The sequence below is a fragment of the Phyllobates terribilis genome, unplaced genomic scaffold, assembly GCF_046119375.1.
Source record: "Phyllobates terribilis strain yellow unplaced genomic scaffold, ASM4611937v1 Scaffold_4__5_contigs__length_816908805, whole genome shotgun sequence".
Taxonomy (NCBI): Eukaryota; Metazoa; Chordata; class Amphibia; order Anura; family Dendrobatidae; genus Phyllobates; species Phyllobates terribilis.
In genome coordinates this window covers 718,573,273-718,587,125 of record NW_027362764.1, presented here as the reverse complement: position 1 = coordinate 718,587,125, position 13,853 = coordinate 718,573,273, and the positions used below count along the sequence as shown (strand labels likewise).

Below are 13,853 nucleotides of genomic sequence, written 5' to 3'. Positions count from 1 at the left end.
AGACAGAGGCCGATCCCCGATTCACAGCTCGTTAACTGTTTCCAATGGTTTTCTACAGGTAAAGTGGTATACGGGGAACCCATAGCTGCCGGCCTTGGCACTGATGGCACTAATTATTGGCACAAGGATTGGAGTCATGCTGCCGGACACGTGATGGGACCCCCACTTCGTCCTGACCCGAGCACCCCAAAATATCTAATGCAATTACTTGCAAAGTAAGTACACATACGGCACCTAACCTTTCATACCTATTGTCAATGTGATCATATAGATCGTGGCTTCTTAAAAAGGTAGTAAGGATTTATTAAATAATGGTTATTATTATTAATTGTTCTCCTCAACTTCCAATAGGTAAAACTTTTTTTATTTCTCAATACTGATTACTATTTTGGGGTCCATACAACTTTCTGATCTCTTTTTGGAAGGCAAAGTGAACAAAAAACAGCAATTCTACCATGTCTATTTTTTTTTCATTTCGACATTCAATGTAAGGGATGAATATTATAATATTGTATTTGTTCGGACAGTTATGGAGGTGACGATACCAAATATGTTCTTTTCTTTTTTTTTTTTCATTTTTGAGGAAAAGGTGGTGATTTGAACTTTTACATTTTTTTTTTTTACTTTTTAAAAATATTTTTCTTTTTTTTTTGGTCACATAGATGATTTGAACTCTTGTCACAATTGACAGCGGCATCTAAAGGAATGTTCTCATTACACTTTTTTCAGACGGATTTGGAGTGGGTCTGTTTCGAAAACTGCCTGAAAAAGTGCTTGAGTAAAGCTCAAAAGAATGAACATTAATTTCTATGTAAAAGTGACTTGCTGTGCGTACGTTCAGGCTTTTCATCGTATTTTAAATGCTTAAAGTGTATAAAAATGCCAAGCAGCTAAAAGAAATGAGCAGACCATTCTTCAGATGGTTTCTGCTTGAAAGACACTCCATACTTACACAATGGGAAGGATTAAAAGACAACTGGAAGTTGCATGGGCATCTTTTGTAGAATTTTGTGAGCATTTTCACCTAAAAAATTGCTCTTATTTTACTCATTCATAATGGATTTCAAAAAATGCCTATAAATCACCCCAAGGGATGCAATAAGAAAAGTTCAAGATACGTCCACAAAAAATGCCTTCGAGAGCACAAAAAAACATTTATATATCACTTCAGTAAATAGGAGAAAAAAATTTCAGGAAAAAAATGCCATAAAAAAACGCAAGCGTTTCCTGAAGCAGTTTCCACTTGAAAACCTCAGCAGTCTTGATTTATCCTATGTAGTGTATATACATCAGAATTTTGGTGTCTCCTTTGTGATGTATACAGCAGTCTCAGTGTCTCTTATGTGATGTATATACAGCAGTATCACTGTATCCTATGTAATGTATTTACATCAGTCTCAGTGTATCCTATGTGATATATATACAGCACTCACAGAGTCTCCTATGTGATGTGTACAGCAGCCTCTGTTTCCCATGTGATATATACAATACAGTCTCAGTGTCTTCTGTGTGATATATATACAGTAGAGTCTCAGTGTATCCTTTGTGATGTATATACAGCAGTCACAGTGTCTCCTATGTGATGTATATACAGAAGCTGCTGAGACTCCTATATGATGTATACAACAGCCTCTGTGTCTCCTATGTGATTATACAGCAGTAACACTGTATCCTATGTGATGTATATTCAGCAGTCTCAGTGTATCCTATGCGATGTATATACTGCAGAGTCTCATTGTCTCCTATGTGATGTATATGCAGCAGTCTCAGTGTATCCTATGTGATGTATATTCAGCAGTCTCAGTGTATCCTATGTGATGTATATACAGCAGAGTCTCATTGTCTCCTATGTGATGTATACAGCAGTCTCAGTGTATCTTATGTATACAGCAGCCTCTGTGTCTCCTATGTGATGTATACAGCAGACCTCCCACTGCCTGAGCTTTGTAAATATAACATGAGCAGTGATGAATTTCCCATGTGAGGAGACCTGCAGTGTAATATACATCTGAGTTGGGAACAACTTATTGCTGTGAGTTCTTTTCAAAACTTATCGCAAAGAGTCGACTGCGCTCTTGAACTGCACAAATCTGGAAAAGCAGTTGAGAGTTTCAGGAGCCGCTGAGCCTGCTCCATACATGCAGTGGGTATACCTGTTGCACATGTATGGAGGATGTCACAAGTTGAACCTGGGCAAAGTGAGCCCCCCAGGAACAAAGGGCATAGTCCAAATAACTGTACAGTGATGAGCTTTGCACCTGTATTTCAATCCCGTGATCAGGACAGATTTATATTTCCTATATTTAACTCCTTCCTGATAAGTGATGTAAATGTGCATCACATGCCAGATGCATGAAGATGTATGAAGCAGGCACAGATGCTGAGTCCCCTCCATAAACTGTGTGTGCTGGCTGTGTTACACAGCTCTGATCAGTGATGTTGGCTCAGTGTCATAGGAGAATGTTCATTTTACAATTCTTCAATTCTAATATATTGCAATATATTGTACAAGTAATCACAGGTTGAAGTCTCCTATGATAAAAAAGGGAAACTTTTTTTTAAGAAATAACAAAAAAAAAACTTAAAATTTCAAATCATACACACAAAAAAAATACACAGAAAGGCCATATCTTATTTTTTTGTGAACCCCCCCCAAAAAAATAGAATAAAAAGCGATCAAAAAGTTATGTATACTGTAACCCAAAATGCTAGCAATGTAAGCTGCAGTTTACCTTGCAAAAAATCAAGCCCTCATACAGCTCCATTATGCGTCTCAGAAAATGGTGACACAAATCAATAAATACCTGAATTTAAAAAAAACTATAAATTAAAATATATATATAATTTTGTATTGCCGTAATCATACAGACCTGGAAAATAATGTTACCAGGTTATTTTACTGCAGAATGATTGCTATAAATATGATACCCAAAAAGCTATGGCAGACTTGTGGTTTTTACAATTTCAAACTTCGGTACATTTTATGTTTGAGGACAATGTCATAAAAAAAATAATTTTGTCCTGCTAAAAAAACAAGCCCTCCTTGGCAGTGTCCATGGCAGATAAAAAACTGATGGCTTTCCGACGATGTTCTATGGCTTAGGGTATGTTCCATGACTTAGGGTATGTTCTATGGCTTGGGGTATGTTCCATGACTTAGGGTATGTTCTATGACTCAGGGTATGTTCCGTGAATTAGGGTATGTTCCATGACTTAAGGTATGTTCTATGGCTTTGGGTATGTTCTATAACTTAGGGTATGTTTTATGACTTAGGGTATGTTCTATGACTTAGGGTATGTTCTATGACTTAGGGTATGTTCTATGGCTTAGGGTGTGTTCTATGGCTTAGGGTATGTTCCATAGCTTAGGGTATGTTCTATGACTTAGGGTATGTTCTATGGCTTGGGGTATGTTCCATGACTTAGGGTATGTTCTATGGCTTAGGGTATGTTCCATGACTTAGGTTATGTTCTATGGCTTAGGGTATGTTCCATGACTTAGGTTATGTTCTATGGCTTGGGGTATGTTCTATGACTTGGGGTATGATTTATGACTCAGGGTATGTTCTATGACTTAGGATATGTTCTATGACTTGGGGTATGTTCCATAGCTTAGGGTGTGTTCTATGGCTTAGGGTATGTTCCATAGCTTAGGGTATGTTCATAGAATCATAGAATCATAGAATCATAGAATGGTAGAGTTGGAAGGGACCTCTTGGGTCATCTGGTCCAACCCCCTGCTCAAAGCAGGATTCACTAGATCATCTCAGACAGATGTCTGTCCAGCCTCTGTTTGAAGACGTCCATTGAAGGGGAACTCACCACCTCTCGTGGCAGCCTGTTCCACTCATTAATCACCCTAACTGTCAAAAAGTTTTTTCTAATATCTAATCTGTGTCTCCTCCCATTTAGTTTCATCCCATTGCTTCTAGTCTTTCCTTGTGCAAATGAGAATAAAGATGATCCTTCTACAATGTGACAGCCCTTGACATATTTGTAGACAGCTATTAAGTCTCCTCTCAGTCTTCTTTTTTGCAAGCTAAACATTCCCAAATCCTGCAACCGTTCCTCATAGGACATGGTTTGCAGACCAGTCACCATTCTGGTCGCTCTTCTCTGAACTTGCTCCAGTTTGTCTATGTCTTTTTTAAAATGTGGTGCCCAAAACTGTACACAGTATTCCAGATGAGGTCTGACCAAAGAGGAGTAAAGACCGATAATGACTTCACGTGATCTAGACTGTATGCTTCTGTTAATACATCCCAGAATTGTATTTGCCTTTTTTGCTGCTGCATCACACTGTTGACTCATGTTCAGTCTATGATCTATTAGTATACCTAAGTCTTTTTCACATGTACTGTTGCTTAGCTCTTTTCCTCCCATTCTGTATATGCTTTTTTCATTTTTATTGCCCAGATGTAGTACTTTGCATTTTTCCCTGTTAAAAACCATTCTGTTGGTTGCTGCCCACTGCTCCAGTTTATTTAGGTCTTTTTGAATCCTCTCTCTCTCTTCTCTAGTATTAGCTATCCCTCCTAGCTTTGTGTCATCAGCAAATTTAATCAGTTTACCCTCAATTCCTTCATCTAAATCATTGATAAAGATGTTGAACAATACAGGTCCCAGGACGGAGCCCTGTGGTACCCCACTTGAGACATTCATCCAGCTGGATGTGAAGCCATTTACAACCACCCTTTGAGTCCGATCACTAAGCCAGTTATGAATCCACCTAACAGTTGCCTGGTCCATTGCATACTTGGTCATTTTTTCAATAAGGATGGTGTGAGATACTTTGTCAAATGCTTTGCTGAAGTCAAGATATACTATATCTACAGCATTTCCCTGATCCACCCAGTCAGTGATTCTGTCATAGAAGGAAATTAAGTTAGTCTGACATGACTTGTTAGTTACAAACCCATGCTGACTCTGGTTAATCACTTCATTCTTATCCATGTACTTACATACATGTTGTTTAATAATTTGTTCAAAGATCTTTCCTGGTATAGAAGTCAGACTCACCGGCCTATAGTTCCCTGGGTCCACCTTCTTCCCCTTTTTGAAGATAGGAACAACATTTGCTCTTCTCCAGTCTTCTGGGACTTCTCCTGTTCTCCAAGAATTTTCAAAGATTATGGAGAGTGGTTCTAAAATTTCTTCTACGATCTCCTTCAGTACTCTGGGGTGTAATTCATCTGGACCTGGAGACTTGAACTCATTTATGTTAGCTAAATATTCCCTCACAATCTTTCTGTTTACAGATAACTTGGATTCCTCTATTCCTTTAAAAGGACAGTGAAGATCAGTTGATGTTACATTTTCTTTCTGAGAGAAAACAGATGCAAAATAGGAATTAAAAAGTTCGGCCTTCTCAACATCCTCTCTTACCATTTCTCCATTTTCATCCTGTAAAAATCCTATAGCATCTTTGACTTTTCTTTTACTTTTGACATACCCCCAAAATCCTTTTTTATTGCTTTTGACATCTCTTGCAAGCCTTAATTCATTGTCAGCTTTAGCTACCCTGATACGTGCCCTGCAGGAACTGCAGACTGCATTATAATCTTCTTTAGATATGCCTCCCTCTTTCCATTTAATAAACATTTCTTTCTTTCTTTTTAGCATGTGTTTAAGTTCTGTGTTCATCCATCCTGGTTTCCTTAAATGCTTCCCATTCTTCCTACTTTTCGGGATTGTTAACGATTGTGCTTTGAGAATCTCATTTTTAAAAATTTCCCATCCTTCCTGGACATTTTTGTCCTTAAGGACATCCAGCCATTGGATCCCTCCTATTCTCTTTCTGAGTCTCTTAAAATCTGCCTTTCTAAAATCTAACCTTGAAGTTTGAGTCTTCACATGTCTTCCTCCTCTAGTTATCCAAAATTCTATAATAGCATGATCGCTGCCTCCTAGGGTCCCAGCCACCTTTACCTCCTCAACAATTTCCTCCCTGTTTATAAGGATTAGATCCAAAGTAGCAGATCCCCTTGTTTTCTCCCCTACCTTTTGGAAGATAAAGTTGTCAGCAAGAGAGGATAAGAATTTGCTTGACCTGTTAGTTTTACTTGAGAGAGATTCCCAACAAATGTCTGGATAGTTGAAATCTCCCATGACCACTACGTCATATTTTTTGGAGAACTTGGTCATTTGATACATAAAGAGTTCATCCATATCTTCAGCTTGCCCAGGTGGCCTGTAGTAAATGCCTACAATGGTGTCCTTTCCGTTGTTCTCTCCTTGTATTCTTACCCAAACAGTTTCCACAGAACTCCCAGTCTCTGAAGCTTCAATCTCTGTGCAGATATACGCTTTTCTAACATACAATGCAACACCTCCTCCTCGTTTATCAAGTTTGTTTGTTGCAAATAAGTTGTATCCTTTTAGCCTTTTATTCCAATCATGTGTATCGTCCCACCAAGTTTCAGTGATTCCAATGACATCATATTCCTTTTCCTGCATTAGTAGTTCCAATTCTCCTTGTTTGTTGCCCATGCTTTGTGCATTTGTATAAAAACATTTTAGTTTGTGATTGGTTTCTCTTCCTCCCATATTTTTATTATTTAAATTGTTTTGTCTTTGTTCTTCCTTTCCACTTCCAGTAGCAGAGATCTCAATAGTATTTGTCAGCTGTATGGCTTTTTCTGGCCTTTTGCTTCCCTTCCCACATTGTTCTAGTTTAAAGCTCTCCTGATGAGTGTAGCAAGGCGACTTCCAAATACATGTTTTCCAGTCTTCGTAAGGTGCACCCCATCTCTAGCAAGTAGTCCATCGTATAGGTAATTCATTCCGTGATCCAGAAATCCAAATCCTTGTTGACGGCACCATCGACGTAGCCAGTTGTTCACCTGTAGAATCTTATTCCACCTCATTGTTCCATGGCCATCCACTGGGAGGATGGATGAGAAGACCACCTGCGCTCCCAATTCTTTCACTTTCTTGCCTAAGTCTTCAAAGTCACTGCAGATGGTTTCCAGGTCCTTTCTTACGGTGTCATTTGTCCCCACATGTATTAGCAGGAATGGGTAGTGATCTGTAGGTCTGAAGAGTCTTGATATCCTGTCCGACACATCTTTAATTTTTGCTCCTGGAAGACAGCACATTTCTCTTCTATGACTTAGGGTATGTTCTATGGCTTGGGGTATGTTCTATGGCTTAGGGTATGTTCCATAGCTTAGGGTATGTTCTATGACTCAGGGTATGTTCTATGACTTAGGGTATGATCTATGGCTTGGGGTATGTCCCATATCTTTTAAGTATGTTCTATGGCTTAGGATATGTTCCATGGCTTAGGGTATGTTCTATGACTCAGGGTATGTTCTATGACTTAGGGTATGTTCTATGGCTTGGGGTATGTTCCATAGCTTAGGGTATGTTCTATGGCTTAGGGTATGTTCTATGACTTAGGGTATGTTCCATGATTTAGGGCATGTTCTATGACTTAGGGTATGTTCCATGATTTAGGGCATGTTCTTTGACTTAGGGTATGTTCCCCTGTCGGTTCTGCCAATAGCTCTATGATTGGACCTGACCCCTCCTCACTTTCCTTCATGTTGCAGTGATGACCTGAGTGTTACCGGCACAGATAACTGCACATTTGACACCTGTCAGAAGGCGCTGGGCAAAGATGACTTCACTAAGATCCCCAATGGAGTGAATGGCGTGGAGGACAGGATGTCTGTGATCTGGGAAAAAGGGGTGGTAAGAAACAGAAAAAAATATAGAGAAATGTTTCCATCATGTCATTATTATTTGATTTTTCTATTACTTGTTATTAACTTCAACCTTTCAAATGTTGGTCATTTCTGACAGCCAGAATAGTATAGTTAGCCATACTGCACTACATAGCTGTGACATACAGAGAACCTATAGGGAACCTTAGAAGAAATTAGAATGGACCCCACTCACATTGAGAGTTCTGCAAATCCACACACCTTTTATTATAGCTAATGTCTCCCATTCAATTTTAAGATCCAAAATGTTGTGTGGGGCAACTCTTTTTTTTTTCTGATTTGATAAATTATGTGCCCACCACTAGGGGGAGCCAACTACATCAGGATTATAGAACTCAGTGGGTGCTGCATTAACCTGGATGCTGTGAGCTCCCCCTAGTGGTGGCTTCATGTAGCCAATCTTTTAGTATTACTGCTAGCAAGGGAAGCAGTTTAACTCAAGATTCCCTTTTACCATGGGCAGTAACCTATATGTTAAGGGAAATATGTAATTGATAGTTCTCAAAATCTCACAGACAAGTGCTAGTAACTTAACACGTCATGCAGACATATATTGTTAGATAATGAATGCTATTATTAAATCAGTTTTCTATAATATACATATACTGTGTGTATATATATGTCTGCATGCCGTTACCTGCGTTTGCTTGTGAGCCTTTAAATGTATATATATATATATACAGTACAGACCAAAAGTTTGGACACACCTTCTCATTTAAAGATTTTTCTGTATTTTCTTGACTATGAAAATTGTAAATTCACACTGAAGGCATCAAAACTATGAATTAACACATGTGGAATTATATATTTAACAAAAAAGTGTGAAACAACTGAAAATATGTCTTATATTCTAGGTTCTTCAAAGTAGCCACCTTTTGCTCTGATGACTGCTTTGCACACTCTTGGCATTCTCTTGTTGAGCTTCAAGAGGTAGTCACCGGAAATGGTCTTGCAACAATCTTGAAGAAGTTCCCAGAGATGCTTAGCACTTGTTGGCCCTTTTGCCTTCACTCTGCGGTCCAGCTTACCCCTAACCATCTCGATTGGGTTCAGGTCTGGTGACTGTGGAGGCCAGGTCATCTGGCGTAGCACCCCATCACTCTCCTTCTTGGTCAAATAGCCCTTACACAGCCTGGAGGTGTGTTTGGGGTCATTGTCCTGTTGAAAAATAAATGATGGTCCAACTAAACGTAAACCGGATGGAATAGCATGCCGCTGCAAGATGCTGTGGTAGCCATGCTGGTTCAGTATGCCTTCAATTTTGAATAAATCCCCAACAGTGTCACCAGAAAAGCACCCCCACACCATCACACCTCCTCCTCCATGCTTCACGGTGGGAACCAGGCATGTAGAGTCCATCCGTTCACCTTTTCTGCATCACACAAACACACGGTGGTTGGAACCAATGATCTCAAATTAGGACTCAGACCAAAGCACAGATTTCCACCGGTCTAATGTCCATTCCTTGTGTTCTTTAGCCCAAACAAGTCTCTTCTGCTTGTTGCCTGTCCTTAGCAGTGGTTTCCTAGCAGCTATTTTACCATGAATGCTGTACAAAGTCTCCTCTTAACAGTTGTTGAAGAGATGTGTCTGCTGCTAGAACTCTGTGTGGCATTGACCTGGTCTCTAATCTGAGCTGCTGTTAACCTGCGATTTCTGAGGCTGGTTGACTCGGATAAACTTATCCTCAGAAGCAGAGGTGACTCTTGGTCTTCCTTTCCTGGGGCGGTCCTCATGTGAGCCGGTTTCTTTGTAGCGCTTGATGGTTTTTGCAACTGCACTTGGGGACACTTTCAAAGTTTGCCCAATTTTTTGGACTGACTGACCTTCATTTCTTAAAGTAATGAAGGCCACTCGTTTTTGTTTACTTAGCTGCTTTTTTCTTGCCATAATACAAATTCTAACAGTCTTTTCAGTAGGACTATCAGCTGTGTATCCACCAGACTTCTGCACAACACAACTGATGGTCCCAGCCCATTTATAAGGCAATAAATCCCACTTACTAAACTTGACAGGGCACACCTGTGAAGTGAAAACCATTTCCGGTGACTACGTCTTGAAGCTCATCAAGAGAATGCCAAGAGTGTGCAAAGCAGTCATCAAAGCAAAAGGTGCCTACTTTGAAGAACCTAGAATATAAGACATATTTTCAGTTGTTTCACACTTTTTTGTTAAGTATATAATTCCACATGTGTTAATTCATAGTTTTGATGCCTTCAGTGTGAATGGACATTTTTCATAGTCATGAAAATAGAGAAAAATCTTTACATGAGAAGGTGTGTCCAAACTTTTGGTCTGTACTGTATATATATATATATATATATATATATATATATCTATAGATATAGATATATATACAATTTTTTTTCATATTTTTATGTTCTTGAATATATCAATCATGTATTTATAATGTTATTTTTTGTCAATTGTATAAGTATTTGTACCTGCTCCACAATTCTGACATCTTTATGGCTTCTTTAATATAGTGCAGTACCTAACCCTATCCTGTAGATGTCACTGTTGCTATTGAGGTCTATAGGAAGCAGTGGCTAGCTCTTCACTTACGCAGCATTGAATTGGCTAGAAAAAAGAATAATATTTAATTTATTGACAAAACTTGTAGATAATCTATCGATTTTGGCAGAAATATAACTTAAAACTCTACAGTCCCGATGTAAAATTTGCAAAAGGGCCCATATGAACCGTAAACCATTTATAATAGCGGTGTCTCATGTAGCAGAGGGGTCTTTGGACCCCCTGAGGCACCAGGGCCAGGGTGAGACTGAGAGTTCACCCACTATAACTGTATTCATGAGATTAGGTAACAATACTACAGTCCTGGAGTTTTATACTTCTTCTTTTGCCCTCCAGCACAGTGGTGATATGGATGAGAACAGATTTGTAGCTGTCACGAGCTCCAATGCGGCGAGGATTTTTAACATGTATCCAAGGAAGGGGCGAATAGCGAAAGGCTCCGATGCAGATGTTGTTATCTGGGATCCAGAAGCTACAAGGTAAAGGCATTAAAAAAATGATTTTCGGTTTTGCAATATAAGATGAGTTATATCACTATTATACGTATGAGCGTCATCGCCTGAGAATAAAGACCATTAGAGAAGTGTCAGGGATGCACAGCCGAGACCAAAAGTCAATACTGAAAGGGCATCTGTCTCCAGATTTTACCATACCAATTGCATATTTTATTAAATAGATCTCGTAGACCAGAAGAGGCTGGTATACTTACTTGGCAAATCCATGTAAAAAACTGTGCAAAGTTTCCCGGCCTAATATTAAAATGAGCATTTCATGGCTTTAGCCTATTATTATTTTAGGATTTTACATCCAATCTAGGATTTTCATTGTAAGAACACCAGCCTCATTAGGTCTAAAAGCTCCATTTAATACTGAATGCAAAGTTCACCGAAAACTGTACTATTGTACTATTAATACTAAATTAATTAAAAACCAACATTTAAGATTTTAAAAACATTTTTCAAGCTATTGTTATAACGTATTCTAATTTACTGAGATAATGACTTTTGTGTTTTCATTGGCTGTAAGCCATAATCATCAACATTAACAGAAATAAACACTTGAAATAGGTCACTCTGTTTGTAATGACTCTATATAATAGATGAGTTTCACTTTTTGCATTGAAGAACTGAAATAAATTAACTGTTTGATGATATTCTAATTTAGTGAGAAGCACCTGTATATATTGTTGAAACCAGAAGTTTACATACACTTTATAAAAAGACACATCTGCATGTTTTTCTCAATATCTGACATGAAATCAGAATCAACCTTTCCCGTTTTAGGTCAATTATGATTACCATCATTTTTAATATTTGCCAAATGCCAGAATAATGAGAGAGAGAGAATGTTTTAAGGCATTTTTATTACTTACTGCAAAGTCAAAAGTTTACATACATTTCATTAGTATTTGGTACCATTGCCCTTAAACTAAATGACTTGGGTCAAACGTTTGGGATATCCTTCCATAAGCTTCTCACAATAGTTTTGGGCCCATTCCTCCTGACAAAACTGGTGTAACTGGTCCAGGTTTGTAGGTCGCCTTGCTCGCACCTGGCTTTTCAGCTTTGCCAATAAATTTTCAATAGGATTGAGATCAGGGCTTTGTGATGGCCACTCCAAAACATTGACTTTGTTATCCTTAAGCCACTTTGTTACCATTTTGGCAGTATGCTTCGGATCATTGTCCATTTGGAAGACCCATTTCCGTCCAAGATTTAACTTCCTGGCTGATGTCTTGAGATGTTGCTTCAGTATTGCCACATAATCTTCTTCTCTCATGATGCCATCTACTTTGTGAAGTGCACCAGTCCTTCCTGCAGCAAAACAACCCCACAACATGATGCTGCCACCCCCGGGTTTCACAGTTGGGTTCGTGTTCTCAGGTTTCCAAGCTTCTCCCTTTTTCCACCAAACGTAACGATCATCATTATACCCAAAAAGTTAAATTTTAGTTTCTTCAGACCACAGGACATGTCTCCAAAAATCAAGGTCTTTGTTCTTGTGTGCATTTGCAAACCTTAATCTGGCTTTTTATGTTTATTTTGGAGTAATGGCTTCTTCTTGGCAGAGTGGTCTTTCACCAATGTTGATACAGTACTCGTTTCACTGTGGATATTGACACAATCTTACCAGCTTCCGCCATCATCTTCACAAGGTCTTTTGCTTTTGTCCTTGAGTTGATATGCACATGTTGGACCAAAGCACGTTCATCTCTGGGACACAGAACCAGTCTCCTTCCTGAGCTTTTTGATGGCTGGACATTTCCATCTTGTTTGTACTTGCATATAATTGTTTGTACAGATGAACAATGCACCTTCAGGTATCTTGAAATTGTACCGAAGGATGAGCCAGACTTGTGCAAGTCCACAATTCTCTTCCTGATATCTTGTCTGATTCCTTTAGACTTTCCCATGATGCTACATAAAGAAGCAGTGTGTTTCAGGTGTGCATTAAAATACATCCACAGGTGTGTCTCTAATTAACCTAGATGTTGCCAAAAAAACCTATCAGAAGCTTCCAAAGACATGAAATAATCATATGGGCAGTCCAGAATTGTTTAAAGGCATAGTAATCTTAGTGTATGTAAACTTTAACCCCTTAAGCCCCGGAGCATTTTTCGTTTTTGCATTTTCGTTTTTGCTCCCCTTGTTCCCAGAGCCATAGCGTTTTTATTTTTTGGTCAATATGGCCATGTGAGGGCTTATTTTTTGCGGGACGAGTTGTACTTTTCAACGCCATTACTAGTTTTATCATATCCTGAACGGGAAAATGGGAAAAAAATTCCAAGTGCGGTAAAATTGCAAAAAAAGTGCAATACCACAGTTGTTTTTTATTTATTTTTTTTACCATGTTCACTTAATGCTAAAACTGACCTGCCCTTCTTATTCTACAGGTCATTACGAGTTCATAGACACCAAACATGTATAGGTTCTTTTATATTTAAGTGGTGAAAAAAAATTCCAAAATTTGGTAAAAAAAAAAAAAAAAAAATAGCGCCATTTTCTAAGACCCGTAGCGTCTCCATTTTTCGTGATCTGGGGCTGGTTGATGGCTTATTTTTTGCGTGCCAGGCTGACGTTTTTATTGATAACATTTGGGGTAGATTCGATGTTTTGATCGCCCGTTATTGCATTTTATTGCAATTTTGCGGCGACCAAAAAACGTAATTCTGCCGTTTAGAATTTTTTTCTCGCTACGCCGTTTACCGATCGGAATAATTCTTTTTTTATATTGATAGATCGGGCGATTATGAACGCGGCGATACCAAATATGTGTATGTGGGGTTTTTTTTTATATATTTTATTTTGAATGGGGCGAAAGGGGGGTGATTTAAACTTTTATATTTTTTAATTTTTTTTTATATTTTTAAAAACTTTTTTTTTTTACTTTTTGCATGCTTCTATAGTCTCCATAGGAGACTAGAAGCAGCAACTGTCCGATCGCCTCTGCTACATACAGGGGACGAGCAGGTCCCCTGCATGCAGCAGAAATGGTCCTGTGCTATGAGCGCCGACCACTAGGTGGCGCTCATAGCGACAAGATCATGACAACCACAGGCGTCTGCTGCAGACCCTGGGTTGTCATGCACGC

The 13,853-nt window shown here is 38.7% G+C and overlaps 1 protein-coding gene across 2 annotated transcripts in view; it reads left to right on the top strand.

Annotated features, from left to right (window-relative positions):
* DPYS (dihydropyrimidinase) overlaps window positions 1-13,853 on the top strand; it is a 139,491-nt gene that overhangs the window by 98,571 nt on the left and 27,067 nt on the right. For both annotated transcript variants that reach the window (XM_073679758.1, XM_073679757.1), the window contains exons 5-7: window positions 59-215; window positions 7,554-7,695; window positions 10,599-10,741. In XM_073679758.1, the coding sequence (XP_073535859.1) occupies window positions 59-215; window positions 7,554-7,695; window positions 10,599-10,741 (442 nt within the window). The remainder of the gene's footprint in view (window positions 1-58; window positions 216-7,553; window positions 7,696-10,598; window positions 10,742-13,853) is intronic.